Source organism: Grus americana, chromosome 1 (assembly GCF_028858705.1).
Source record: "Grus americana isolate bGruAme1 chromosome 1, bGruAme1.mat, whole genome shotgun sequence".
Classification (NCBI taxonomy): Eukaryota; Metazoa; Chordata; class Aves; order Gruiformes; family Gruidae; genus Grus; species Grus americana.
In genome coordinates, this window is record NC_072852.1 from 32847064 (window position 1) to 32874686 (window position 27623).

The following is a 27623-nucleotide window of genomic DNA, read 5'->3' on the forward strand; positions in this document are numbered from 1 at the left end:
CTTAAATGAAGAATATTCCACAGCTCCTACATGAAATATAGATTATAACTACCCTATAAGCCAACATGAAAAGGTATATCTTGTAAAAAATGTAGAAAGTGAATACGTGCTTAAAATCAGTATATCAAATTAGAAAGTGAGAGTAAATGTTAATTTATAACATTTTTGCTTATTCTCATACTAGCCATATGAAGACAGAATGATACACAAGTGTCCTAACATGGTTTAGTGACCTGTCTTTGAGAGACATCCTGATAAAAGACTAACAGTAAAATTACAGTATGCTATTCCCTTTGGGAATTTTCTCTTTTCTGCTTTTCTGTATTGCATAGAGAATTGATTATGCAAAATGTGAGAATGAGTATATTGAAAAGACAGGCAGCAGTCTGTAGAAATAATTTTATTAAATAAATTGCACGAATGATCTATTTCAGATTCCCTACAAAATAACATCTCAGATCAGGTATAAAGTAACTCCCCGTGTGCTTGTGGCAACTGACCACGAGCAGAAGGAAATAGATATATTTGAATTAGGGTGGTGGTTAAATGTTAACTGTGAAGTAATGTGTAATTATTAGTAACTGCATCTACCACTAAACATAGTGGTCTTTTTTTTCCGTTTTCCAAATTTTCTGCCATGTGATACAGAAGTCCTGATTAAGATCATCAACTCTTTCCTTCTTCGTGTGTGTTCCCTGCCTGTATGATACCTATCAGCCTTATGATTCCCAGCGCTGAAAGCAGCAACGCAAGCCAGAGGAAATGCACTGCGCTGGGTTTGCTGTGCTGCAACTTGCTCCTTTAACCTGATGCCCTGGAAAACAGTGCAGCCAATTCTAACCTCAGTGCCAATTCAGAAAAATTCTGAACTCTCTGAAGCTATCCGAGTGTAGAACTGGTAGAAAGAAGAGAAAGTCATGATTGAACCTAGGGTCATTAAAATTGGTGGTGGTGATGAGTCTGACTGTTAAACAAAGTACTACAGCATGAGTAAGATGCCTTAATTCAGCCACGATGTGCCATCTGCCTGGCGTTACCGTTTTCTCAGCTCTATTATAAAATAGAAAATTGCTGAACTCATGAGCTGTCTTCAGCTTCACACATACCCATTTGTCATATCTAATGTTGTATTTAACCTGAGAACTAAATTCTGCTTCATACATGAATTTAGGAAAGCTGTCTGGACTTTAAAGTCCCATGAAGGCAGATAGATACCCAAAGAGGCAGTAGTTTAATCCCCAGGAGCTTCATAGATTAAACCTACACTTTTAGATTTATTATTTGTAGATCCAAATGCGGTATCTGTGCTGGCAGTAAATGATATATAGAGGTATTGCATGAAAAAAGTGTTTGGAAAGTTTGGAAAAGGAGCTGATGAGTTATCTGGTATATATGTTCCTAGATAGATAGATAGATAGATAGATAAAATCACTATTTCAATACATTTCTGTATAAGGTTCATGGAAAAAACCAGTATATTTCTATGACATCCACTAGAGGATGTTCAGTTTTGGGTAGGAAGGAACAGGTACGCTGTTATCACTGGATATGTGAAGGTGTAAGGACAAGAGTATGTCTTCGTGCTTGACCTTCTCCATGTTTTTTGGGTGTCTGAGCCCTGCAGAACAAGTAAGAAGCAGAATGCGCAGTTGCACTTCCGATGCTGCACTGGAGTGGAATAATAATTTCTTTAGGGCAAGGACTGTTTTCTTACTACTGCCTGACCACGTGCTCCCTGACCTTCCACAGAGGTTCCTATTTGCTGCGGCAAAACAAGTAAAACCAAGTGTATATTAATAGGTCCCTCATCAGTTATGGGAGTGGGCGATACTATCATTGTACCCTCCCTCCTGAATCTTAACACTGGAAGAAATGGGAGATAAATTGCCATTAGCATTCCTGTTGTCACTGTAGTGGTGGCGCCACAGCTACCTCAGAAGGTTCAGCGCCAGGAGGAGGTTTGGCCAGTGGGCTCAGCTGAGAGACTCCAGGTCGTGTTGCACAGCTACAGTCAGGTAAATCCAGACTCTCTTATGGCAATATTCATTGCACTTTATTTTAACCATCTAAGGGTTAGGTATGTGATATAGTCTTCAGCTTTCTCTGTAGTTGCTGAAGAGAGAATAGGATATCCAAATTACCTGCTGGAAATGCTTGTCTGACCCTTCTGAAGAAAGCCCTTGGGCAAAATCCCTGACTTTTAAAATTACACGAGATAAATCTCACAGTTAATGTCAAGAGTCTCGCTTCGAATTTACAGTACACAAGAGAGTAGACTTAGTAGAAAGAAAGAAGAAAGATGGAATTACTAATCTTGCTATGACTTCATTTATTCAACTTTATCCCCTCCGTGTCATCTCATCAACGTTTGAGATACTGGAGTGCTGCAAACCCAGGTTATCTATAAGAAAAGCCTTTTAAAAGCATTTTATGTTCCATGATTTGCCACACATATTATAAAACAACCCCTAAAAATATATGCAATATGTGCAATCTGCAGCTGAGAATGAGTAAGACAAATGTAAACAATTAGATTTTATTTAATTTTTCAAATTGGAAAAAAGTAAGCCCAAGAACTGCTGTTTTCTCCTATGAACTAAAAAAAATCACAAAGTCTTTAATAAACTACATATTTTAAACAACCCTTTCTGGTTGTGCTCACACACGCAGAAGTTCCCGTAATTACAAGCAGCTTTACTTCATGACATTATCCTTAATCTATGAGTAAAATCGATTTTCAAAATAAATTAGATGCATGAAAGGACTGAATTAGCTGATAATAAAATAAATTGACTTGTCTGAAAGTGATTTGGATGATTGGTGTGGGAACAAGCAAACTAACCCTGCTTTCTCTCGACAGAGGAATTATTTGGTCAGCACTCTAACCCACTGAAATTGATGGTTTGAGTTCAAGATTTTATATTGTCTATGGTAGTAACAGATTAACATAGTTGCTTAATACTATGTAGAATGTAAATATTATATTTATGTTTAAAGACTTTCATTGCACATAAAGAGCAAGATAAGAGGTTGTGTGCAATAAGTCTTGCTACAATTTTTTCATTATTTCTTACTAACAAGAGGAAAGATCCAAGAAGCAGGTAAAATAGCACAGGATGAAAATAATATGAGAACTTTTAGTAAAATTAGAAAGTTCAACAAAAAGGTCCAAAAGTTGAAGATCTTTAGATATTACAATTAAGATGTTAAAAAGAAAAATCTTCTAATTGTAAGCATTGTCAGACATTGGAAAAGATCTGCTAAAATAAATGGTGAAGTCTTACTTAGAATCGTAGAATGGTTTGGGTTGGAAGGGACCTTTAAAGATCACCTAGTCCAACCCCCCCTGCAATGCAGGGACATCTTCAACTAGACCAGGTTACACAGAGCTCCGTCCATCCTGACCTTGAATATTTCCAGGGATGGGGCATCTACTGCCTCTTTGGGCAACCTGTTCCAGTGTTTCACCAGCCCCATTGTAAAAAATTTCTTTCTTATGTCTAGTCTGCATCTGCCCTCCTTTAGTTTAAAACCTTTACCCCTTGTCCTGCTGCTACAGGTGCTACTAAAAAGTCTGTCCCCATCTTTCTTATAAGCCCCCTTTATATATATTGAAAAGCTGCTGTAAGGTCTCCCCGGAGCCTTCTCTTCTCCAGGCTGAACAACCCCAACTCTCTCAGCCTGTCTTCACAGGAGAGGTGCTCCAGCCCTCTGATCATCTTGGTGGCCCTCCTCTAGACCCACTCCAACAGCTCCATGTCCTTCTGGTACTGGGGGCCTCAGAGCTGGACGCAGTACCCCCAGTGGGGTCTCACCAGAGCGGAGTAGTGGGACAACTCTTATTGGAGGATTTTTAGAATCAGCCAAAAAGATACCTTTTGAGATTATTTGGTATGGTAGATCTGGTAGGATCTACCAAGATCAGGTAGAGAGAAATATCAGGTAATCAGTCACCCTTTTTTAGTGATTTTTATGATAAAAAAAACCAGGAAGTAATTTTCTGTATTCAAAAGGATTCAAATTCATGTATTCAGTAAAATCAAAAGTGAAAAAATGGAAGATGTGTTCCCCTGAATATTAGGAGTACATACAGTTTCAGACAGACTGGGACCTGGACATGAAAAGTCTAGATAATTAGAAATTTGACAAAAGCATGTTGTCACAATGGGGATAACGGCAAACCCAAGAAAACACAGCTGATAAGGAATTTTCTGAACAACTAATACAATCATTGAGATATTAAAAAACAGAGTAGGGTTTTTCAAACATTGTTTAACAGAACTGGGTGGGAAAGAAGTTGGGAAGAGAGAAGAATCTGAGCTCTGTGTGTGTATGTCTGTGTGCAGCTGAGCGCTGCTCACCCTTTCCTAGATGGTGAGAATTTCCTTCACTTTCCCCAAACCCTGTCCACATTCCTGCCAAAAAGTCATATGTGATGATGTCTACACTGGACAGTATTTTCTTGGCATCTCATTTATGCCACATGAAGTTTCCTTTTTCTCTGTTTTAGTTCCTCTGGCTCCCTTCCCAGTCATATCCCAAGCAGTTTTCTGGTTATGCCATCTCCTCTCCCTGGATATATCTATTTCTTTTCATCATGATAATGTCCAAGCAGCCCAAGATCACTTTGCCATTCCCACAAAGGAGCCTAACACCTGCATCCTTCCTTTACCAGGGTGCCCTAGGCTTCATCCCTGGGATGCTCTTACCATGTATCTTCTCCACATCTCAGCCTCCCGATCCTCAAATCCCAAAGTGACCAAGTGACCATACTGTCTCCATCCATACTCAACCTTTTTCCTATCTGCAGCAAGCACATATAAAAGACAGTTAAAGAAACCCTTTAGCATCATGAACTGTGTTTCCAAAAATGTGTTTTTGAATGAAGACCTGTAGGCTAAGGTGGAAAGTTACTTGGTTAATTAGGGTTATGTTTATTGTACAGTAGCTGCATTTCTCTTTGTCTCCCTTCTTCCTACCAAAGTTACAGTGATTTACATCTAGGGCAGCTCTGTTAAAATCAGACATCTTTCAAAAATCAAGTCAGAATTTATCTTCTCTGTTGTTAAATTTATGCCAAATTTACCTGACATGAGTAAATTAATGTCATTATAATTACAGCGTGTGGTGGGTTGACCCTGGCTGGAGGCCAGGTGCCCACCAGAGCCGCTCTCTCACTCCCCTCATTCACTAAAGGGGAGAAAAGGCATAACGAAACGCTTGTGGGTCGAGATAAGGACAGGGAGAGATCACTCACTAATTGTTGTCATGAGCAAAACAGACCGAACTTAGAGAGGGAATTCATCTAATTCATTACTAGGCAAAACAGAGTAGAGGAATGAGAAATAAAATCAACTCTTAAAACACTTCCCCCCACCCCTCCCATCTTCCCGGGCTCAACTTCACTCCCGGCTTCAACCTTCCCCCCCTCAGCGGCACAGGGGGACGGGGAGTGGGGGTTACGGTCAGTTCATCTCACGGTGTTTCCGCCGCTTCTTCATCCTCAGGGGGAGGACTCCTCTCATAGTTCCCCTGCTTCAGCATGGAGTCCCTCTCACGGGGCGCAGACCTTCAGGAGCAAACTGCTCCAGCGTGGGGTCCCCCACGGGGTCACAAGTCCTGCCACCAAACCTGCCCTGGCATGGGCTCCCCTCTCCACGGGTCCACCGGTCCGGCCAGGAACTTGCTCCAGTGTGGGCTTCCCACGGGCCACAGCCTCCTTCAGGTGCCTCCACCTGCTCCAGCATGGGGTCCTCCACGGGCTGCAGGTGGAATCTCTACACCCCCTCATCCTTCCTCCATGGGCTGCAGGGGGACAGCCTGCCTCACCATGGTCTTCTCCAGGGGCTGCAGGGGGATCTCTGCTCCGGCGCCTGGAGCACCTCCTGCCCCTCCTTCTGCACTGACCTTGGTGTCTGCAGAGTTTCTTACATCTTCTCACTCCTCTCTCCAGCTGCAAAAGCTCTCTCTAACTGTTTTTTTTTCTTCTTAACTATGTTATCACAGAGGCGCTGATTGGCTTGGCCTTGGCCAGCAGCGGGCCCGTCTTGGAGCTGGCTGGCATTGGCTCTATGAGACACAGGGGGAGCTTCTAGCAGCTTCTCACAGAAGCCACCCCTGTAGCACCCCCGCTACCAAAACCTTGCCACGCAAACCCAACACACAGCGATACATAGAATTAATGCAGTTATAAAGAATTATATTATGAAAATAAATACTGAACTAATGAAATATGCTCTCTAACAATAACAGACAGTGATTAGGCTTTTGGAAATAAGACACAAGAAGTGGAACTATATGGTGGATATATTGAAAAGTTTTGCATTACCTCTATATTTATAGGTAAGCATAATTTCCTTAAAAAATTGGAGATGGACAGGAGAGGGAGAACCAGGAGCAGGGTGCATAGAGGCTGCAAGACCATTTGGGTGGGCAAACAGTTAGGGCATGGAAAGATGTCAGGTGAAGGAAGATCCATGCAGGCGTGAGACAAGAATGATCAGCTACTGATTTCTTTTTAATTTTTCTTTTTATGACCTAAGTAATACAATAGGAGTGTATATGGGCTAGAAAACCTCTTTGTCTCTATGTTCTTACAGTAGTGTTTACGATGCAAAATTAAGTTATTTGGAAGCTAGTTAATTTTTAAAAAATAGATTTATATGGAAAAGTTGGACATTTCCTGAATTAAATATATACAGAGTTAGGATGCACTGAATAAGCCTTTTTATTGTGCCTTTCTTTTCCCTCTTCTGATGACATTTCTTGAGATAACTTGAACATGACTGCCTCAGGTGGTTTCTGATTGTTACTTTCAGACATCCTTTTGGTATCTTTTTTCTGAATGTGTTGGATATTTTATATTATGATCTCTGACATGCTTGTGCAGGGACATAAAGGTGTACTAATACAATTTTGTAGCTCATCTGCAAGTAGTGGTAAGGCTTTCAGGTCTATCTATCTTAGGCAGTGGTTCTTTCAGATGGTTCAGTTAATAAGACAACTTTTTTCCACTCAAAAGGTGGAAGCCTATGCCCCTGCTCCTATTCCACCCTTTGCACTGCCACAGGTCTTCATCAGTGGACAAACTCATCTCACTAAACTGGCAGAAATCTAACCCAGAAAGCTGGAAGTGAATAGATTTCCACTCTTTTTAACTTCAGCTACCTAAGAAGTCAGACAAGCATGAGAGGTGTTGCAGAAATGCCTAGAGGGAGAATGACACTGCCCAGCTGGAGAGTATTGCTTGGAGAAGGGGCGACAGGGCCACCTTCCAGCAGCATCGCTTCTTATACAGGTTCCATGATCTCATCAGCTGTGTGGTTTTTCCTGACCTTTGCAAAGACTTCCTAATACATTTTAGCACTGTTGAAAAGTCAGACTCTTGTTTGCAGAATTCACTGAATGCTTCAGATAATCAGAATTAGATGGTAGCTTTTGATCCAATTAAAAATCTAAATCACAAGAAATGTACCTGGAAAACAGGGCAGTAAGGGCGTTTGAGAGTCCATCCTCATGCCTAAAGCGGGACCAGGACAGATGAAATGTGCTTTTCTTCTCATCCACAGTTTATCTCACATCTATTTCCTTCTTCCTTTCCCTACATTTAGTTCTCTCCTTTTTTTTGTAGGTACCACTTCAATAAACTGTTCTTCTTCCTTGTACTCCTAGTCTGCCCTTCCTCTCTCTCCAAACTTGGTCACACAGGCATGGTACTTCACTTAAAGTGTGAACATTTCTTGCTGATCTTTTCACAAACCCTTTCTCTTCCCTTTTCTCCCCCATGCTGTTTACATACCCCTGGTCCACCCTCAGCTTACAACTGCGAACGAAAGGTTTATTGGTTGCCACACCTGACATGCAGCCTGCACATCTTTTTCTGCTCAGCCAGACATCTGAACCCAGATTCATAATAGATTGCAGACAAAGTGCCATTATAAAGCGTATTTGATAGGTGTGAGAAGCAGACGTTCACTCAGGATAACTAATAGTGCTGGCAGCATTAAAAATGCATGCCATGAAATGCCTAAGTGGTCTGTAACGTCATTTGAGTATTGAGGTGGGAAGAGTCAGCTGCATATGATATGGCTATCTGCTGCTAGAGGCCGTGTTTAAGAACTGCACAGAAAGTGCCGTCAGGTTTGTGGCTCAGTCATTCCAAGCTCTGAGCAAATGCGTGATTCTTGCCTTTTCAGTCTGAAATTACTTCTTATGATCTAGCAATATGTAGATTTTTACATAGTCTTGTGCTTTAAATTATCAAAGAAAGCAGACCATTTTTCAAAAGCTCTGCCTTTCCTTCTAGTTGCTCTTCTTTCCTTCTTTGAAAGGCTCCTCATTACATGAATTAGTTTTTAAAAATGAAGTTGCCGGACCAGATGTGTTGCAGTATAACAGTGCCTTCTGGACCTGCTCCTGTCCCCAAAGGAAACAGTGATTTTTTTTCCCCAAACTTGAACTGGAAGGGGAACTTACTTTTCATCTGTAATCAGTTTTCTGCTAGCGCTATAATCAAGTGTCTCTCTATGAATATGGAACAATAAAAAAGATATATGTGGAAGGATTGTTTTGTGTATATATGATATTTTAACACTGACATAATTTACATTCTTTAGTTATATAGATAGATTCTTTCTTCTCTTATAGGTTTTATAAAACCTGCCTAATTTAGTCTAAAATGTGTTATAACCAAAGGCAAGAATTTTAAGGGGATGAGTACGAAATCATAATGTGATTTAAGGACATTAATCTGTTACATTGTCAGTTTATCTCTCGATCTGTGAAGATTTTTTAAATCTAGCATTACAAGACGTGTAGTGGATTTTTATAGGCAGCACAGATAGTATTGCAAAATGTTAAGATTTTTCCATCATTAACGATTGTTTTTGGAAAATTTTAGGCTAAAAAGATTCAACCATTTCTAAAGATCACATTAGGAAAACTGTGTGTGTTTCCCTTGTATTACAAGAGTCCTGCAGTAATTTTCCAGATCTCTGGCATCTCTAGGATTTGGAGCAAGGCTCTGAACTTGAATGGAAAGCGAACCTGGTAGCAGTCATGTACTGTTTAGCTTCTCCCTTGAGTTTGCTTACAATTGCCCACACTGTTAGTTCAGCCTCAGTAGAGACCTGTGTTGAGCTCTGTTGTCTAAAATTTTTATCTATACGGAGCATGAACCATCTTCTCACAGTGCCATTCTGTACCTAGAATGCACATTTGCTGTTTTCACAGAAGAGAGCAGTTTCATCCTGGATTTGCTGGATTTTCCCATAACGATCCACCTTTGCTCCTAGTCTTGATTTTACAGACCCCGAAGAGCAGTCTTGTACGCTTGGAGGAGACGAAGGAGAAGGGATCGCAGCAGGGGCAGGCAGAGCCTGTAACCTTTACAACAGCATCAGCAAATGGAGGATAAAGATTAAAAAAACCAGTTTGCTGTCAAACCTGTTTGACATCTATTCACCTTTAAGTGCTTGACTTTACGAACTTAAATTATTTTTGATGTGGGCTTTTTTAAAATTTTGTTTTGTAGGGGAGAAAGTTAACATATACATATACCTAAGCATGAAAAGGAGGACAGAAATATGCTCTGGAAACAATGTAATTCTCAGCTGTGATCTCCAACATTAGTTTTTCTTTGATGCAATAAAGATTCTTTCCAAACATATAATTGAAACTGATTAGCGTATAAGATAAGAAACACTTGATGTTTGGGTAGTTGTTTTGCATCTAGACCTGTTTGATGAGAATTCATTGGCCTCTGTGAAATAACTTGGTCTCACTGCTTTCCTAAAGGGCATATCTTCAATTCATTATTATCTCCATCAAATAATTGATGTCAGCAGAGAAGGCAGTTTTACAGGAACGTAGTTTAAATTACTTTTGTTCTCAGAGGGCAGGAACGAAGCAGCAGTCAGTGAACGAAGGCCAGCACTCCTGTTGTCCATACTACTCTGGTTTTGTTGATGCATATAAAACTTGATTTTGCAGGGCTCACTATTTAGCTTTCAGATTTTGAACTCAGAAGGTGTGATATAAATTCATCTTTGATTTGCCTACTAATTAAAAAAAAATATTCATTTCAAACCCTGTTTTTCAGAGGAAGGAAACAAAGGTTATGGTCCTGTTTTTGAGGAGCAACCCATTGACACCATCTACCCAGAAGAATCTTCAGATGGACAAGTTTCAATGAATTGCAGGGCTCGAGCAATTCCTTTTCCTACTTACAGGTAACTCTCTTGTTTTGATTTTTACTCAGTGAGTGTTTCAGGTTGTGATCTGCCCCTGATACTCACTTAGGTGTGTTCCTAGACTCTGGCTTCTAAAACAGAAAAAGCAGTTGAGTCTGCTGGCCATTCCTTTAGATCTGTTACAATATTGTGGTCGACTATGGTATTCTTCCATCAAAACAGCTTAACTAAGTTTTCATTGCCTTTTTTAAAAATAGGCTTACAGGTTGTCTACATGTACAGAGCCACCTGCGACTGAAGGATTCAAGGGGAAACTAGAATACCCGTTTTGAATATGATCCCCAGCTCTAGTATTTTTACAAGTTTTTCCACATGGCATTTTGCTGTTGCACTTCTTTGCTCTCCCCATGCTTGGAAAGGACTGGAAGTGTGGAGAGATCAGACACACTTAGATTCGGTACCCTTCTGATATACTTGCCCATCACTTCCAGTCAGTCCAGAGACTCCCCCACCCTGTCTGCAAGACTATGTTAAACATACCATCTATAGGGTGACTACAGGCTCCACATAAATTTTAGCATTTTTCTTTATCTGTCATAGGCTCTGCAAAATCTGATCTAGTAAAGTCACTCTGGAAAAGTTGCCTTACACCTCCAGAGCTCTTCTGTCTAGGAGCAAATCTGACAATTATTGCTGGTAGCTGATGTGATGGTAATTGCAATACAGAATAAGGCCACTTTTCTTATTTCCTGATGTCTTTATTTTAGTCTACCTCAATATATAATTTCTTAGGCCTCCAACAGTTCATGACCCCAAATTCTCTTGTTACAGAGGTAGATAAGTCCTTCCTGCCCCTTTTTTCTGACCATTCACCTTCTTAGTCTTCTTTTAGAAGTTCTTTATTTTCACTGTTTGTTAAGCATCCATCCACTCTTCCTTCTGTATTTAATGGTCCTTCACCCTTCCTAAAGTTCAAATACTCATTGCAGTTTCTAGGAATCTATTTTTTTCACCCGTGTCACTGCTGGAGCCTTCAACAGTGCTATGAAAGGTGACATACTTTCACGGGGACAAGATCGGAGTCCTTTAGTCCCCAGTCCTGTCTGCAAATAATGGACCTCAAATTACCATGCTGTTTATCCCAAAATTACCTTTTATGCAAATACACACTGGTGATTACCAGTGACTTTTTTCTGTAACGCTCTTACCATCTTTAGAGATTTTGTAGGTCTCTTGGTGGTTCTAGCATTTCTAAGGTTTCTTCAAACACCTTCTCTTTCTGTAGGCTCCATTTGGATATAGCCTCTTGGGTGGTTCCTAATTCACCTGTAGTTATCTTTATGTGTACGTTCCTGCAGTTTTACATCTCAGCTGGAAGAAACTCAAACTGACCTTGGAAAAAGAAAAGACAGATAGATAACTATACATTCTACTAATACACCTTCCCAAGATGCCAGGCTGTTTATAGGCGAAAAAATTCCCAAATATTTGTTCCCAGCTCTAAAGAGATATAACTTCTTTTAAATTCAGTGCATCCAATTGGGTGTCATGAGGCATCTTACTCTGCATTTTCACATATGAGAAGCACTCACCAGCTGAACCTGGTGAGAACTGCCCACGTGAATGAAGTTACTCACAAACACAGCTTTTGTGGAATGAAAGAGCTGCCATTTAAGAGGCAAGGTTTGAGCAAGAAGATCCCATGACTATCTTTGTTAAGGTTAATTTTTTATACTGCAGAGTAATCCTGTTTTACAAATGAATATAAATTAATACTGTACTCAGAGGAAAAAAAAATAAGGATGTATCATAAAAAAATGATTGTGTTTTCATCTTTAATAGAAGAAAACAATTTTTAATTCTTACTCTCCACAGTTACACATTTTGTGCAATGTTTTTCTGATCTCTTTCATTGCAGCATAAGCTGTTGTCATGACAGTTATTCTTAGGTTTTTCTGAACAGGGGATTTATTTGTAATACAGACATGTAATATATCTCACAGAACTGAAGTGATGCCTCTAAAATCCTGTAAAAGCTAAATGCTATTTACTGCACCTTGAAAATCCTACCATTTCATTATTTTTATTTTTAATTTATTTTCTGTTAATACAACTTCTTTTATTGGTTCTTTCTATGACAAGTGCTATTTCAGCTATAAATGAGTATTCTGTATATTTCAGTACGTTTCATTAAGGAAGGAACACATAGGGTATGCGCTCTCATTTTCAAACACTAGTGCCTATCTTCACCTTGCGACAAAAAAACAATTTACACAGCAAGAATGTTATGATCTTTAAATGTATATAAGTTGCATCTTTCGTATTGGTGCTCAGGAAATGTGTAATTCCTTTCACAGAAGGTTATGGGCTCCCCCTTGTGGGCACAGTACTAGTTATAAATACAGCTAAAATTGATGAAAACTGGTTCCCACACCTTGTGTTGTAACTTTGTTGAAATCAGTAGAAGTCAGTAAGGGCCGGCCCTGGTCCACCGAGTTCCTCTCGTAGCCCCTGAAGTGAAAATTACGGCAGCTCAGTGAACTGGCTGCAGGATTTTACAGTAATTAAGGCGGGAGTGTCCGGCAATTTTTTTAATGTAGTAAGTAGATCTTAAATCAGGCGCGCCACTGTCTTTGAACTGATTTCACTGGCACGTTAGGCTTTATAAACTTTTTAATCCCCTACAGCAAGTTTGCCAAAAGCTTTTAAAAATTTCATTAGTCCCTACTTTAAAAGTGCAGAGGGAATATTTTCTTAGCCAATTTGGCCTTAGATAAATACTTGAGGATGTGTTTATAATCCCAGTGCTTGGTCATAAGCTAGCTCACTCACAGCTGGCTCATGTAACCTGTGCTATATGGCCAGCAATCAGGTTTTAACCTACATCACATTTTCACAAGGCTGAAGCAGACTGAGACTGTTACATTTAAAAGACCTCTGAAGTTCGTCAAACCTGTGGCTCTTGCTGAAGAAAAACTTAAAACATATATAGAAGTATATTATTAATTTCCTGTATAGTTTATCACAACTTACGAGTGATTTTTCAAATCATATTTCTTACTAGGTTTGTTTTTCTGGGCCAAATCTTACGTCTGGCTTTTCTTTTTTAATAGGTGGAAACTCAACAACTGGGATATTGATTTAACAAAGGATCGCTACAGTATGGTGGGAGGCAGACTTGTTATCAATAACCCAGAGAAATCAAGGGATGCTGGAAAATATGTCTGTGTAGTGTCGAATATCTTTGGAACTGTCAGAAGCAGTGAAGCCACTCTGAGTTTTGGATGTAAGCCGATGTTTACGTCAAAACGTAGAAACATTACGGTTAGCTTGAAACGCCCAATGTTTTACACTGCAGTATCTTCTGCTAACATGTGCTATAGCTCTATTACTCTGTAAAAACAGTGTCTTAAGTGCCTTAGTCTGCAGACATCCACACAAAATAAGTTTTGTAAGCATTTTATATTCTTTAGCATTCAGCTGACATGACAACCTTCTCAGTGAGTTATTGTTAAATTAGTAATTGAAGAGACTTACGGAGCCAGATCTTGAGATAATAATGTCCAGACTCTTTTTAAATCACAGTAGGACCTGAGGGGAGATAGTCACAGCAGAAAGATGCAAGTGGGGGCATGCGACGATGAGGCGCTGCTGCCGTGCAAACGCAACTGGGATGCCTGCAGGAGGAAGGCATGGCACTCGCCAGTAACGTGTGCTCCCTGACTCCTGGGCTACGATGAAGACCCTGCTGGGGGACACTTCTGTCAGCTTCAGACATTCGTCAGCTAGTCTTGTGAATGCATGCATATGCACAGACCTGCACTGTCAGCAAATACACGCGTTGTAAAGAGCTGATGCACTACATGAAGATTAACGTGAAATTTTACTGACTGAAGACAGAGTTTGGGATTTTTATTTTATTTTGCCTCACGATGCTTTTTTCCCTGGATATATTTTTTCATCAGAGGACAAAAAAAGGAAGCCACTCTTATCTGGTAACCATTCACAAAGGCCCGTGTGCCTTTAATCCTGACTTGAAGTCTTAGTGCCCCTCTTTGTCTTTCAGCAGCCTCCATGAGCAGGATTCGCTCCTTACTGTATCAGATCAGAGATGAAGTGAAAAGTTCTATTTTCTGCTCGTGATTATAACACTGTGGGACCACATATCTCAAGAAGACTTAAGAGGTTGTAAAGAGCTGATGGATCACATAATAGCTGATCTAGTCTTAGTGTGTATTTTACCCAGTGTGTATTCTGGAATGAAGAGAAGGCCAGGTTGTTATTTCCTTCCATCAAAATTCATTTTACAGGTTATTTATTTATACTTAAAGCAGGCATCAGTGGTGCCAGTCCTGAACAACCAGTAAGATAAAAGCTATGATAATAGCTGTAGCTACTTAAAATTAAACCAATACACATAATCAATGAAAAAAGTAGAATCAAACCAGTCTGAGGGGTGTTTTCTGCCTACCAGCTCACAGACTGCATGACCTGAATGTTGGTAGTTAGTGTACTGGACAATTATACTGAACAGAACCCTAGCATGTAGTATTTAACCATTTAAATGAAAATAAGGTAAAGAGGCAAGGAATAGACGTGAAAAGATAGCTGGAAACTGATAAATACTTGTTAAAAAAATGATACTGTCATTCTTCTTTACACTGTTGTGTTTGTTCCCGGCTCCTTTTTATGATCACCTATAAAAACCATTTCCTTCCACAATCACTGTTTCTAAAAAATTGAATACAGAGTTGCCAAAATTAATATAGAAAATGTCTGATCTTATGCTTGTGCGTAAGCCGATTGAAAAATGGCAACAACTGTTTAGAAGAGTTCAAAACAATCCTGACCAGCTATACATCAGACCTTTTATTTTTGTCTTACTGTCAAATTTGCTGAAACTATGGAACAAAAGGCACATTCTCTCATAAACTTCATGTCAATCCATCTGAGAACACTGTCTTTAGTAGAACTGGATCTTTTTAGATCCAGTGCTTTAAAACCCATTCAAATCTTTTTTAGCTGTTAAACACGTACTCCTGAGGGAAGGAATTTTATCTTGCAAGAATATTTAGTGGCTTTTTGGTGTGTGCTGAGCAAAATCAAAAGCTGATATATTTTTCTGTTTGCTGGGAAACACTGTCAAAATAGTAAAACCACAGCAACTTCACAGCAGAGAGGCTGCAAGAATGACGAGCAAGATATTAATATCACTAGATATTAACTGTATGCTTATGGGAGTGCAGTGATTATGCTAATTCTTTCATTCTAGCTAAAAATGAATGTCTTCCAATTAAGAGTTCACGGAATCACGCTTATTATAATTATTGAGTAATATACAAGTAGGGCTTACACAAAGAAGACATCAAGACCCAATCAGAGTACAGAGCATTTTGTAAGTGGGAAGAAGGTATACAATTATATCTCAATAATTGTATGACTTCCCTGCACCTGGCATAAACCATTCTATTTCAGTACTAACATAGTCTTTTACATTTACAAATTACCTGTCCTATCCCATGCCTTTACAATTGTGGTGACTGTCCTAGAGTTTCAAAGATTATTCAAGAACGCTATAAACAAAATGTCTAGACTTAAAATGTAAACTGGAAATAGCTAAAATAACTTAAAAGCAATGGTGGGTTTTCTTTTCACCAAACCCTACACTGCCCATGTGCAAAGCAGTATAAAATTAAGAACAGATTTGTTCCAATTATTGTAATTTTTTATATTTTTTTAATTTCTGTGACAGATTTTAAACATTAATCTGTTCCAATGAAGGCAGAAATGAATAATAGTGCCAAGTTTAAACAAGGATCAAAAAGTCTGCAACAAGGGAAACAGATGTTTTCAGGAAAGATCAGTCAATATTTTGAAGATAGAAAGCAGTCATGTAGTTAGGGCCATGCTGGCAAATGGAATGGGAATATGTTCAAACTACTGCAGGTATTATATGAAAAGAGGTATTCCAATCTGCGTGAAGAGCTTCCTTGGCTTCAATTACAAAACCTCTCTGGTCGAATAGCTAATTCTTCCTAAGTCAGTCTGGTATACTTAATTTCTTTTTTATCAAAGACTAATATTTCATATTAATTGGGAGCTAGTTGTGGAAAATTGAATGCATTCCTTGCACTAAGGCACAGGGTAAAATTATGTAAAATAATAATCAGAAGTCCTTAGAATGGCCCATTACAGTGCCTACCATTTAGGCATTGATCCAGTCAAGATCCAGTCAGTCACTGGAAGGATCTGTATTATCTTCTGGTCTGTTTGAGCAGAGTAAACATTAGTTTGGAGAGGTGACTGTCCCTGGACACTGATGTAACTCTCCTAGAGTTTTTTTCATGCATTTGACAAAGCATAATGAAATTTTCTCCTAGATTCAGGTCTGACAGCTGTGGTTGGCCGTGGAGGAATCCATTACCTGTACCATATTTAGCAAATATAGCAGTTGTTACAAAGTTAAGGAATTAATTATTTTTAGATAATGCAAAGTGTCTATTGGATCTATCTAAATATACGTTGCAATCTACAGTAGTGAATAGTCTCTGTTTAATTATAATCTACTTAAGCTCTTTTTGTATGTAGCTCTGTCCTGAGTTTTTTCTTTTATTGTTTCTGGCTGGGTGCTCTGGAACGGAAGTTTTAGTTAGATCTGAGAGCCAGCCTTGGGAATTTAGTAGAACTGGAGAGCTGCCTGCCATTGGAGAGAGGTGAAGTAATCTGAATGAAGTTAGCTTAGGTGGTTTCTGTGGTAGAATATCGCGTTCAGAGGCTGTGCACTTGGCTATTACTCGTGGACTGTTTACACCACAGTAGCACTTAAAGCAGGACTCTGGTCAGGCTCTCTACAATCTCACTGCGCTTGGTGACATGGAGAAGCTTCACAGGAGGCATTCCCTGCCTCAAGTTTAATTTCAGACTGAATTCACAAAATGAGAGTGAAAAGAAGCAGCGAAGAGCAATTATTGACCTAGTTGAAGGTTACTCATGCAACTGTTGTCTTATCACTGCAGATACCATTACCGTTGTCCCACAGTCTGTGGGATGGTATGGAGCTCCATGAAGGACTTGTTTCTTTATCCTTATGCAACTGTCGCTTTACCCGGCTGCATGGAAGTTGGTTTAAAGAGGGTCAGTTAAGATTTCCCCTAGGACCTGAGCCACTTCTGTGCCAAACCTCTGGCACAAAAGATGTGTCTGAGCTAACTGCTTACCAATCTTTGGCTGCTGGAGTTCTCAGGGAGGGCCACTTAAGTTCACAGAAAAGAATTAAACTCACATTTTGGAGAAGCCAACTAAAAGATAAACTAAAATCCTTTTCCTTTCTCTTCCTGGGATTCCTTCTTCAAATGTAGCTCATCTGGCTACTCTTAGGGATACAGTCTGCACCACTTTTTCTGGCATTTGCAATTATGATGACTAACATATTGTAAAAAACACATTGCACTTGATAATGACAAAGTTAAAATGAGCAAAACTGGCATTATGGGTCCACAGGTATCTATCTGCCATATATTGTTGTATTTCTATATTAATCTCTACATGACTGAAAATAATAATTAAAAATTTTCCTCCCCCTCCTTTTTCTAAACTAGATCTGGATCCCTTTCCACCTGAGGAACGCTATGAAGTTAAAGTGCGAGAAGGTGTTGGAGCAGTGCTCCTTTGTGAGCCCCCTTACCACTACCCAGGTAATTCAGCTCGAAGTGCTTCATTTGTAACTGCTTAAGAGTAGAGGACAAAAGAACGTTTATTTTGAAAAGAATCTTTTAAGTTTACTTAAACAGTAACTTTTATGCAGCTTGGGAATCACTGTTCAGGTTAGTTTACCATTTTGAATATATGCTTGTAGTTGAACATGTGTAAAGGACATTGTTGAATTTGCAAACAGTTTTTTATATTCTAAATATTACAATAATAATAATAACAACAACAACAACAATACCTAATCTGGATAATGGAGGGGAGTCTTGGCCTACCATCCAAAAGACCTGAGTACATGTCACTGTGTCACTGTGTCATCCCAGACTTTCTGCTTTGTTCCACCTGATGAAGCCACCACAACAGAAATGATCATGGGCTCCTATTAAAATCATGGAACAGCAATAGGCACCTCCAGAGGGTCAGTGATGCAGTGAGTTACACCCTGGAAGTGCCTTTCTTTCAGCATTAGCTACTGCAGAGCTTGACGGGGGTTATACCCATAACCTCAAGCATCTGCAGTTCCACTGTGAGGCGTGAATTTGGCTGTTAGCATCTCTTTTACCATATATTGCTTATAAAATGCGATAACATTTTAGTTTTCATAATCTGTGTCTAAGTATTGCAAGGAACTGAAGAACTGAGAAATATTTCTCATTAAAATTTCTAGTCGCAAGACTGGTGAGAGCTTCCCAGTTTCTCAGTTGCGTGAAGTCAGGACCCAGCTGCCCGTCTCCTTCCCTGCCACCGCGGTAGCTGTGGGAAAGCTGCGCCCAAGGGGAGCTGTGCGCGCTGTAGCCCGGTCCCCAGTAATCTGCACTCATGGGAGCAGTACCCTGATGTCCGGGGTAGGCAGGTATTAGCTGAGACATGTATATTCTCTCTCACATAGCTGCTGCTCCCGAAGAAGAGATCTCTAAGCTAGAAATCAGAGGGGAGTAATTTATATGCAGAGAGTATTCCATGGCTTAAGTAGCTGGTAGTAGTATTATTGTTTTTTAATATTGACTAGAAAATATTTTCCCCCAGATGATCTCAGTTATCGCTGGCTTCTAAATGAGTTCCCGGTATTCATTGCTTTGGACAAACGACGATTTGTGTCCCAGACGAACGGCAATCTCTACATTGCAAATGTAGAAGCATCAGATAAGGGCAATTATTCGTGTTTTGTGTCCAGCCCTTCAATAACAAAGAGTGTATTCAGTAAATTTATTCCACTTATTCCACAGTCCGATCGTAAGTATTTATTGGAAATACTATGTACATGCAGTGTTCTAACTGTTTGTATTTTAATTTTGCTCATTCATAACTACCGTCAGCTCTGTGAGGAGAATTATATGCCAAGTTAAAATGGCTACTGTGCAATGTAATTATTCCAGATACAGAGGTCCAAATTGTTCCATCCACAGTGAAAACTCTGTGAAGGAAATGTCCTCTGATTCATTCAAAAATTTCCTTTCATATCATTAAGAAAAGAGTTCTTATCCCCAGAGTCCTCATCTCTTTTATGTGACAAGCCCCTGTAATCATCCCAAAATCTTTAATATCTTTTTTTTGTTCTTGGCATTGGTTCAAAGGGGTAGGACTGTAAAGCAGAAACTTTATGTTAAAGTTGGTAAACAGCTTCAGGAATTATTTTTTTTCCTAGGAAATCCCTAATGAAAATGGAAAATCATTTTTCCCTGTTGAAATTTCCTATCCAAGGGTGGCCTAAGGGCTTTGTTTCTCATGGCCAATCCCCTAAGACACCTGTACGGTTTTGTGTCACTAGATTATTCTCTGCCATTTCTTCAGGAAAACTGCATGTTTTCCAAATGGTAACCAAGTTCCCTTTTGCACTTCAGACTGTCAGTCACTAGAGTCCCATAAACTGAGCATCAGGATTTCAGTGCCCCTTTTGTCTGTTAAATTTCCCATATTACAGTGAAGAACTGTGATTGGATTTGAGCAACTACAAATAAGTGATCTTTGTCCAAATTTTCCATGCCCAATACTCACACTGAGATCTTCATCTGGAAGAACTGCAAGAGGAGTCCTACTGGGATCACCAGTAGGTAGATTTGATTACATTTGCAGCCCTGTGCCCTCATTCAGCTGTAGATTTGCTTGCTCTAGCTCCTTCTTACCCTTACTAAGATAATATTGAGCTTAAATTCACACTAATTCAAAATATTCTATCCAATAAAAGAATCTGTGGAAAATAGAGACTCAGGCTTTTGTCTTCCCACACACACAGTTCTTCGTCACACTTCGAATGCAAGTAAGTGAGTTTGTGTTAAAGTATTGTGCTGTAAAAATGTTAGGCATTACCATCCAGAGAAAGATAGCTAGTTGATCAGTAAAACATTTCTGCCTTATTGTTAAAAGTTCAGTGCTAAATCAGATTTCATGGATGGCCAGGCTATTTATTCACTGTAAAGAAGAATTTTGTCTGGAATTATATGAACAGTTTTCTTGAACTGTGGAAGTTTTAATAGCTTTATTCCTTTCTGCTGTGCCTTTTCTGAGAATCTCTTTTTTCATGTTAGGTGCGAAAGTATATCCTGCTGATATCAAGGTGAAGTTCAAGGACACGTATGCTCTCCTGGGGCAAAATGTGACTCTGGAGTGTTTTGCTCTTGGGAAGTAAGTGTGTTTTAACGTTATTGTAGAGCACTGCTTGCTTTCATATTTCAGGGAATGAAAATACATGTTTCATCATCAAACACTTTTTTGTAGTCTGCAATTTAACAGCCAGTTCTTGAACATGCTGATTTGTACTGTACTGTACCTTTTCAAGTCCGGTTCCTGAACTCAGATGGAGTAAATACCTTGAACCCATGCCAGCCACTGCTGAGATAAGCATGTCTGGTGCAGTTCTTAAGATCTTCAATATTCAGTATGAAGATGAAGGACTTTATGAGTGTGAAGCTGAAAATTATAAAGGAAAAGATAAACATCAAGCAAGAGTTTATGTACAAGGTAGGTAGAACAATTTTATTCTTCACGATCTATGTTTTGGAAATATCTGTGTTTTCACACTTGATGTCAGTGGTGGTTCAGCATCATCCTGACACACTGCTCTTCACATTAACAGAGCAAAATCAAAAGTCATGCACTGAATGCCAGGCATAACATTTGTGTGTTAATTGAACAACTGCTCAATTTGTCCGGTTATGATAGCCATGTATACACCTTGACAGTAATGTGTGTTAGTATTAATATGACTATGCATAATGAACATTAAATAAATTTAGAGTACTTGAAGTGAAAGAACTTCCAGGAAGAAAAAGAGACCATTAGGTTTGTTATGCTTTCTTCTTTCCTCATTTTGTTTGTCTTTTCTAACTGTCTTAGCTCTCTTGTTTATTAGCTACCCTCAATTCTTTATTCCTCCAGCCTCTGTCCCTTCCCTTCATGCATTTGGTTAAATGAGGGAGCCAAAAGATTGTATCTTACTGCCCAGAGTGGAATCATCCCAAGTAACCTGACTCCTTGGCTGAGACTTATGCCACAAAACTGTGGCATGAAAAGGTCGCGTATAACATCTGAATTACCTTCAGAAGATTTCTGTCTCTTTTCATTGACTGTACAGAACATCTTCTGAGTTAAGATCCTCAGTTAAGTGCTTGAATTGCAGTGGGATAAATTCAAAATTGGTGTGGAAAGGTTGTTACTCCTTGTAATAGGTTCATTTACCTAGCAAAACCAAAAATGCTGGGGCATTTTCAATATTAATTTCTTAAATATCTTGTCTCGACCAATAGAATATTTTCTTGGAGACCCTTCCAATACATACATGGTTTTGCACAATTTCATGTCATTTGACTGTCATTTTTATGGTGTTACTGAGTAATTTCCACATTGTATAATCTACAGGTCAGTGTAAGTGGTAACATCTTGTCTTTGAACATTGGTGAACCATTATTTCAATTCTGTATTTTCTTCCCATAAAAAAATAGTTTGAAGTTATTTTGAGTCTATGTGGTAAGACAGAAACTTCCTTCTTTCTTCATTCTTCATTCTTTCTTCATTCTTTCTTCATTCTTCATTCTTTCTTGTGGTGGTGCATTGCCGAGTTATCAAAACTATTTTGTGTTGCCTGTTGAGTACCATGGAAAAAGCAGTGGAATTAATAGAACATAATGCTAATTAAATATGTACCTGCTATATTTACAAGGCATCATGTTTTTTATTCTTCAGCCTCTCCCGAGTGGGTAGAACATATCAATGACACAGAGAAGGATATAGGCAGTGACCTATACTGGCCTTGTGTAGCTACGGGCAAGCCTATTCCAACAATTAGGTGGTTGAAGAATGGTGCCTCGGTAAGTATATTGCCATAGATAACACAGGATTTATTGGGTAGCTGAGAGAAACAATTTTTTTAAGCAAGCATTATTAAAAGGTTGAAAGAAAATTAATTATAATGGTGCAAATATTTTCTGATTCCACTTGCATTAGACATTAAAATTTATTTTTTAAAGTTTTATCTCAATCTTCAGTTTTAAAATGCATTTCTTCAGGCTATTTAATATTCATCTCTGAATTCTAAACTTGTCTTTTGACCACATGTTTGGGAGGTGGATATCCCTTTTTCTCCAGGCCTTTTTAAGTAAATGTTATTTTCTTCTGTCTGGATAAAAAATGTCTATCAGCTTCTCTCTAAAAATAAGCCTTTTTACCACATTAAACATGGGTATGTCTTTAAAAATGTAAAACAAAGTGGAGCCAGTGGAGATAAGAGAAGAACAAGTATTTTTTAAATTATCAGTTGTGTTCCTATATCATGTATTTTTTCACGTTTTTTTCTAGCCACAGAATACTGCAAAATTCCATTATTTTAGGTGACGTGAAATTTAAATGAGTACTATTTGATAATTTGAGTTTATTACATTGGATATTTTATTTAAATGAAGTACATTTTCTGTCCAGGCATTTCTACAACGTATTTGATATCTATTACTTATACTGTAGGATGAGCCATTAAAGAACAAAGGGACTAGAAGAGGGCACAATGTAACACTGCATCTGATGAGCTGTGGTAACACTGATCTTGGCAAGCAAACAAAAAAAGACAATGATGCAATGCTGTTTTGGCTGTATATCTTAAGAAAAATGTGAGAGGTTGGAGGGGGAACAGGGATATCACCATCTGCCATATGGAGATGGCTTAAACCGGGAAAAACAATGCTGGTTTCTAGCTACGGTAGTTATTACAAACAAGTAATTTAACAAGCGAATTGCTTGATGGTCCCCAATGAACTTGGCTTTCACTGACAAAATCTCCATACTGGATTGCAGAAAGCGGTGTGTAATTCTCCAGTAGTACACCAGAAGATTATGTTGTGTGTTAATATTGTGAGACGATTTCCAAATGGAAAATAGCAAAAATATTTAAATTGCCTTGAAAATATAGCTTGTTTCTAAATCAGATAATTTTTAATTAGGTATTTCACTTAGCACAAAACAAAGATTCCTTCTAGAAAATCTGATTTAAATGTTTTAAAATAAAATGGTACAGGAAATACATTTCCTTTAATCTATTCTTTTTTCAGATAAATAGTATTCTTTTAATCTTCCACTGCTCCATGTACTCCAATTGACTTATATACAAGGTTTACAGCTTTTCAGCTTGATTTTCACAAGAAAACAGAATTCATTAACATGATCTTCCAAAAAGAGATTGACATCTATTTGTAATTTACAAAATACCCCACCTCACTTTGTGCATTTTTATGCAGTTTTTTAGAAATAAAGTACTTTATTTTGATTTACAATATTTTCATTTTATATTAAAACAAAGTAATAGAAAATAGTTTATTGTACCTCCCAGAGGAATCTTCTGAAAAACTCCTACCTCAGTGGAACTTGCTTTGACCTTTTACTGTTGTCAAACAACGTACATCCAATAGAACGTGCTGAACAGTGAGCATGGCGAAACACAGCTTCTGCGCATCAAATTAATTTCATTTCCTGTTTCTTATTTTTGAATTAGTGTTTACATTGGTATGGTAACAGTGGACTGAAGAGTAGATGTGTCTAGTGCCACTCAGCTATGACTTTTCCAGAAAAATATTGATCGACACTGAATCTTTCTTTAAAAAAAGAAGGTGAACACATTGTCACAAAGTCTAAAATGTAACATGGATAAAACAAAATCTCACTGGTGCCTGAATGTTGTGTGAAGGACTCTCTTCTGAACACTGTCACTAAAATAAAAAAAAGAAATGGATATGAATTCTTCAGCATACATAGTCTACATGAATATCTTGTTTTATTGATTCTGTGTTTTAGTTCCGGAAAGGTGAACTAAGAATTCAAAGTCTGACCTTTGACGATGCCGGCATGTACCAATGTATAGCAGAAAACACGCATGGAATTATTTATGCAAATGCTGAACTGAAGATTGTGGGTCAGTGGGATTATTTGCACTATTTACTATTTCAGATTTGAGTAAGATAGCAGTCGTATTTGCAAACATTGTTTGGTAAGAGATTCCTGTGAGGATAAAGCTAAGAACCTTCACTCAGTCTAGGTGAGGTGTAGTTTATTTGAGCTCCCTGGCTGGGTTTTGGGAAGGACTTGAGGAACTGAGTTACTAATTTATGGAGAATGTTTGCTGTAATATTTCTGATGTTTGCTTGCTGCTGTTACCCTTCAGAGGAACTGGTAGTGCAGAAATTATATGAAGTGTGTAGAGCTGCTGTCTACCCTCTCACACTTGCAAAAACTGATTGAGAAGTGTTTTCTTTTGTGCTTACCTATGCTCACTCCTCTGTGGGGCAAAATCTGCTTTTTTAGGAACCATGTTGTCAGTCACCAACCCTTTGAAGCTCTTCCTCTTCACTCTCCCCTTTGCTTTTGCCTTCTACAACCCATTAAGACCAGCTGCAATGTTTGTGTGCAATATAGCTGTTCCACTGACGGCTGGGTGTAGTTACGAATCCATTGTGTTTTCCGAAGGAGCATCTTGTTGAAAGTTTGACTTTCAGATCCGGAGTGCTCAGGTTTAAAACAATTTATGACGTTTTTACTGATGTCATTAGGGCAGGCGTACTGGCTGTATGACATGGCTTTCCTGGGAGATTTCCCTGCAGCAGTTACCCTGGGTTCTTCCCATCTCATGCTTGCCTCCAGACATTCCCAAAAGCTAAACTATTCTTGACTTCCTCAACCCATTGCACAACAATACTTCATCCTTCATCATTCTTCCCTTATTATATACTCACTACCAGCCTGGATTACCCAGAAATGAGCGCTTTTTGCATGCACATTTTCAAAGTTCAGTGTTTATCAGTGGATGTTTATCAGAGTTTTTCTCTGTACTGCTGTTTCCTCAAGCCGTGTACACACTTGCTGGCATGATTAACAATGATGGTATGCCGAGATGCAAAATAATTAAAAGCATTTTTCCTTTTATTTGCTTACAAATAAAAAGAAAATTAGTAAGCAAAGGTCTGACCTCACACACATTAGTGTGGTGCTTGCTACACTCATGTCTCATTACTCTTGTACATCCAAGAGTGCACCTAAGGCCAGTCGGCCAAACAGAAGACTACAAAGAGGAAGAAGGGCACAACCTTAAAGTTGCTAGAGGGAGGTTAAACCCACTGAAAAGTAAACCCAACTATTCTTGGAAAGTACGACTGAGTGAACAGCTTTTTTACAGAAATTGGTCTCCGGGAATCTAAATTTTATTAGGACTGATCATAAGGCCTTTGAAAGGGAGGAACTTCCTATTGATTTCAGGGGACTTTGATCTTATTAGATTAAACTTAGATGGAAGTTCGGAAATCAACAGAAAGAAACCTCTAGTGCAACACGGCATAGAACTACATAATGATTTTTCCTGGTTTTTTTAGATCATTATCGGTTTCTCAGCGCATCTCTGTATCATTAACATTTTTCTCACTGGTCAGAATAGTGGATGTTTGTATACAATTCAATAGTTCTGTCATTTACTTCATGCTGCAAACAAATTGTATTTTGCAGAAAAATCCCTAACAGCAGTACTCACGTTAATTTTTGCTTTCAGCTTCACCTCCTACTTTTGAACTGAACCCTATGAAGAAGAAAATCCTAGCAGCTAAAGGGGGCCGTGTAATTATTGAATGCAAGCCTAAAGCTGCTCCTAAGCCAAAATTCTCCTGGAGCAAAGGAACAGAATTGCTTGTAAATGGGAGCCGGTTAGTATTGACTGTTAGTGGACACTGTGAGTCTTAAAAATGCTGCCTTATGTTTCCGTTTGTCCTGTAGGCTAGTTCTCACTTTTGCAGACTTGGGGGCAGGAGAAGGTGTAATTTCAGGAGAACAATATGCCAAAATGTTACTAGCAGTGTGGATCCAAACAGCTAGCAGAGTATGTGACTTTAACCAGTCTGTTTGGTGCTGTTCACATTTCAGAATTGAATTGTATCACAAAATTGTAAGGAAAATATTTGAATGACTACAAGTGAATGAAAGCACAGTCTCTTGCTCCACCAATGCAAGGCATCTAATCATGCCACAGTCAATTTAAATATTTTTTACTGTCAGAGTATTTATAAATGCAGTAGTTAGTTAGACGTGAGCTTCCAAGAGATGTTTGTGTTTTGTTCTTTCACTTACTACAATTCTACTGAAAGTATTGCTTTCTAATATTAAAACCTAATTTCTCTTGATGTATTTTTTGCATTTTCAATAGCATACGTATCTGGGATGACGGGAGTCTGGAAATTATCAATATCACAAAGCTGGATGAAGGTCGCTACACTTGTTTTGCAGAAAATAACCGAGGAAAAGCTAATAGCACTGGTGTTCTGGAAATGACAGGTAAACCTCTAAATTGCATTAGTTTGTTTAAGGTAGAATCCCTTAATTCAAAATCATTCGTTTTTGTTCCAGCATTGCACTACTTTTGCAAGCCATTTTATGTCTTTCTTTCTAATTTAATTGCTCATTAAAAAATGAATTGATGCTTCTAAAGCATATTGCTCTGTAGAAAACGGGTATGTTTGCACCAGTTCTGAGACTGTATCTCAATTTTCAACGTTGATTTTTCCATAAGAGATTATTAAATCTGATCCATTAAATTAACACATTTCAATGCATTCATTCAATTTTGTAGCTTAGTGCTCAGGCTAAGGTGTGATTTTGGGGCCATGACTCAAAGAAAGAAATGGGACTCTTGCTGACCTTCCTTAGTTTTCCTTTTCTTTTTTTTTTTTTTTAGGTGGAAAGCAAATTTGAGAGAGGATTGCAGTTAAAGAAACATACATTCAATTTGTGAGATAGGGGCATATAGCCATACGATTGCACTACTAAATTCCCTTCCTTTGTGGGTATTAGTATTTAATGATTGAGTACTGATATCCTTAATTGTGTATTTTAAATCTGATGTCAAATAAATAAGTAGCTGTAGAATACAGGCAGGAAAGATGACATTCATAAACAGCTATGTCTATCAAGTATCACTGATAGTAGACGAATCATTCATCAAGTACATTTTTTAATGTCTGTTCCAGAAATCATGCTGGATGTGACAGCTCAATGCCACAATATTGATGTGCTAACGTAGGAATTAATCTGTGTCATCAGATCGCATGAAAGCATTTTTCTGGCTGGTTTATACCAAATTTATTGCACCAAATGAATTGTAAGACTTTATTTTGATCAATCAGGTTTGTTTAATGTTTGCAGTTACTTTTTATCATCTTCTGCAGTTTTATATATCTTAATATTACCCTCAGGCATTTAATTATTTTGAAA

At 38.5% G+C, this 27623-nt stretch overlaps 1 protein-coding gene across 4 annotated transcripts in view; it reads left to right on the plus strand.

The window, feature by feature from the left end:
* Window positions 1–27623, plus strand: part of CNTN1 (contactin 1) — a 263603-nt gene that overhangs the window by 174083 nt on the left and 61897 nt on the right. For all 4 annotated transcript variants that reach the window (XM_054811869.1, XM_054811813.1, XM_054811784.1 and 1 more), the window contains 10 exons: window positions 10100–10229; window positions 13304–13476; window positions 17789–17884; window positions 18924–19130; window positions 20423–20519; window positions 20674–20855; window positions 22077–22201; window positions 24171–24288; window positions 25912–26062; window positions 26560–26687. In XM_054811869.1, the coding sequence (XP_054667844.1) occupies window positions 10100–10229; window positions 13304–13476; window positions 17789–17884; window positions 18924–19130; window positions 20423–20519; window positions 20674–20855; window positions 22077–22201; window positions 24171–24288; window positions 25912–26062; window positions 26560–26687 (1407 nt within the window). The remainder of the gene's footprint in view (window positions 1–10099; window positions 10230–13303; window positions 13477–17788; window positions 17885–18923; window positions 19131–20422; window positions 20520–20673; window positions 20856–22076; window positions 22202–24170; window positions 24289–25911; window positions 26063–26559; window positions 26688–27623) is intronic.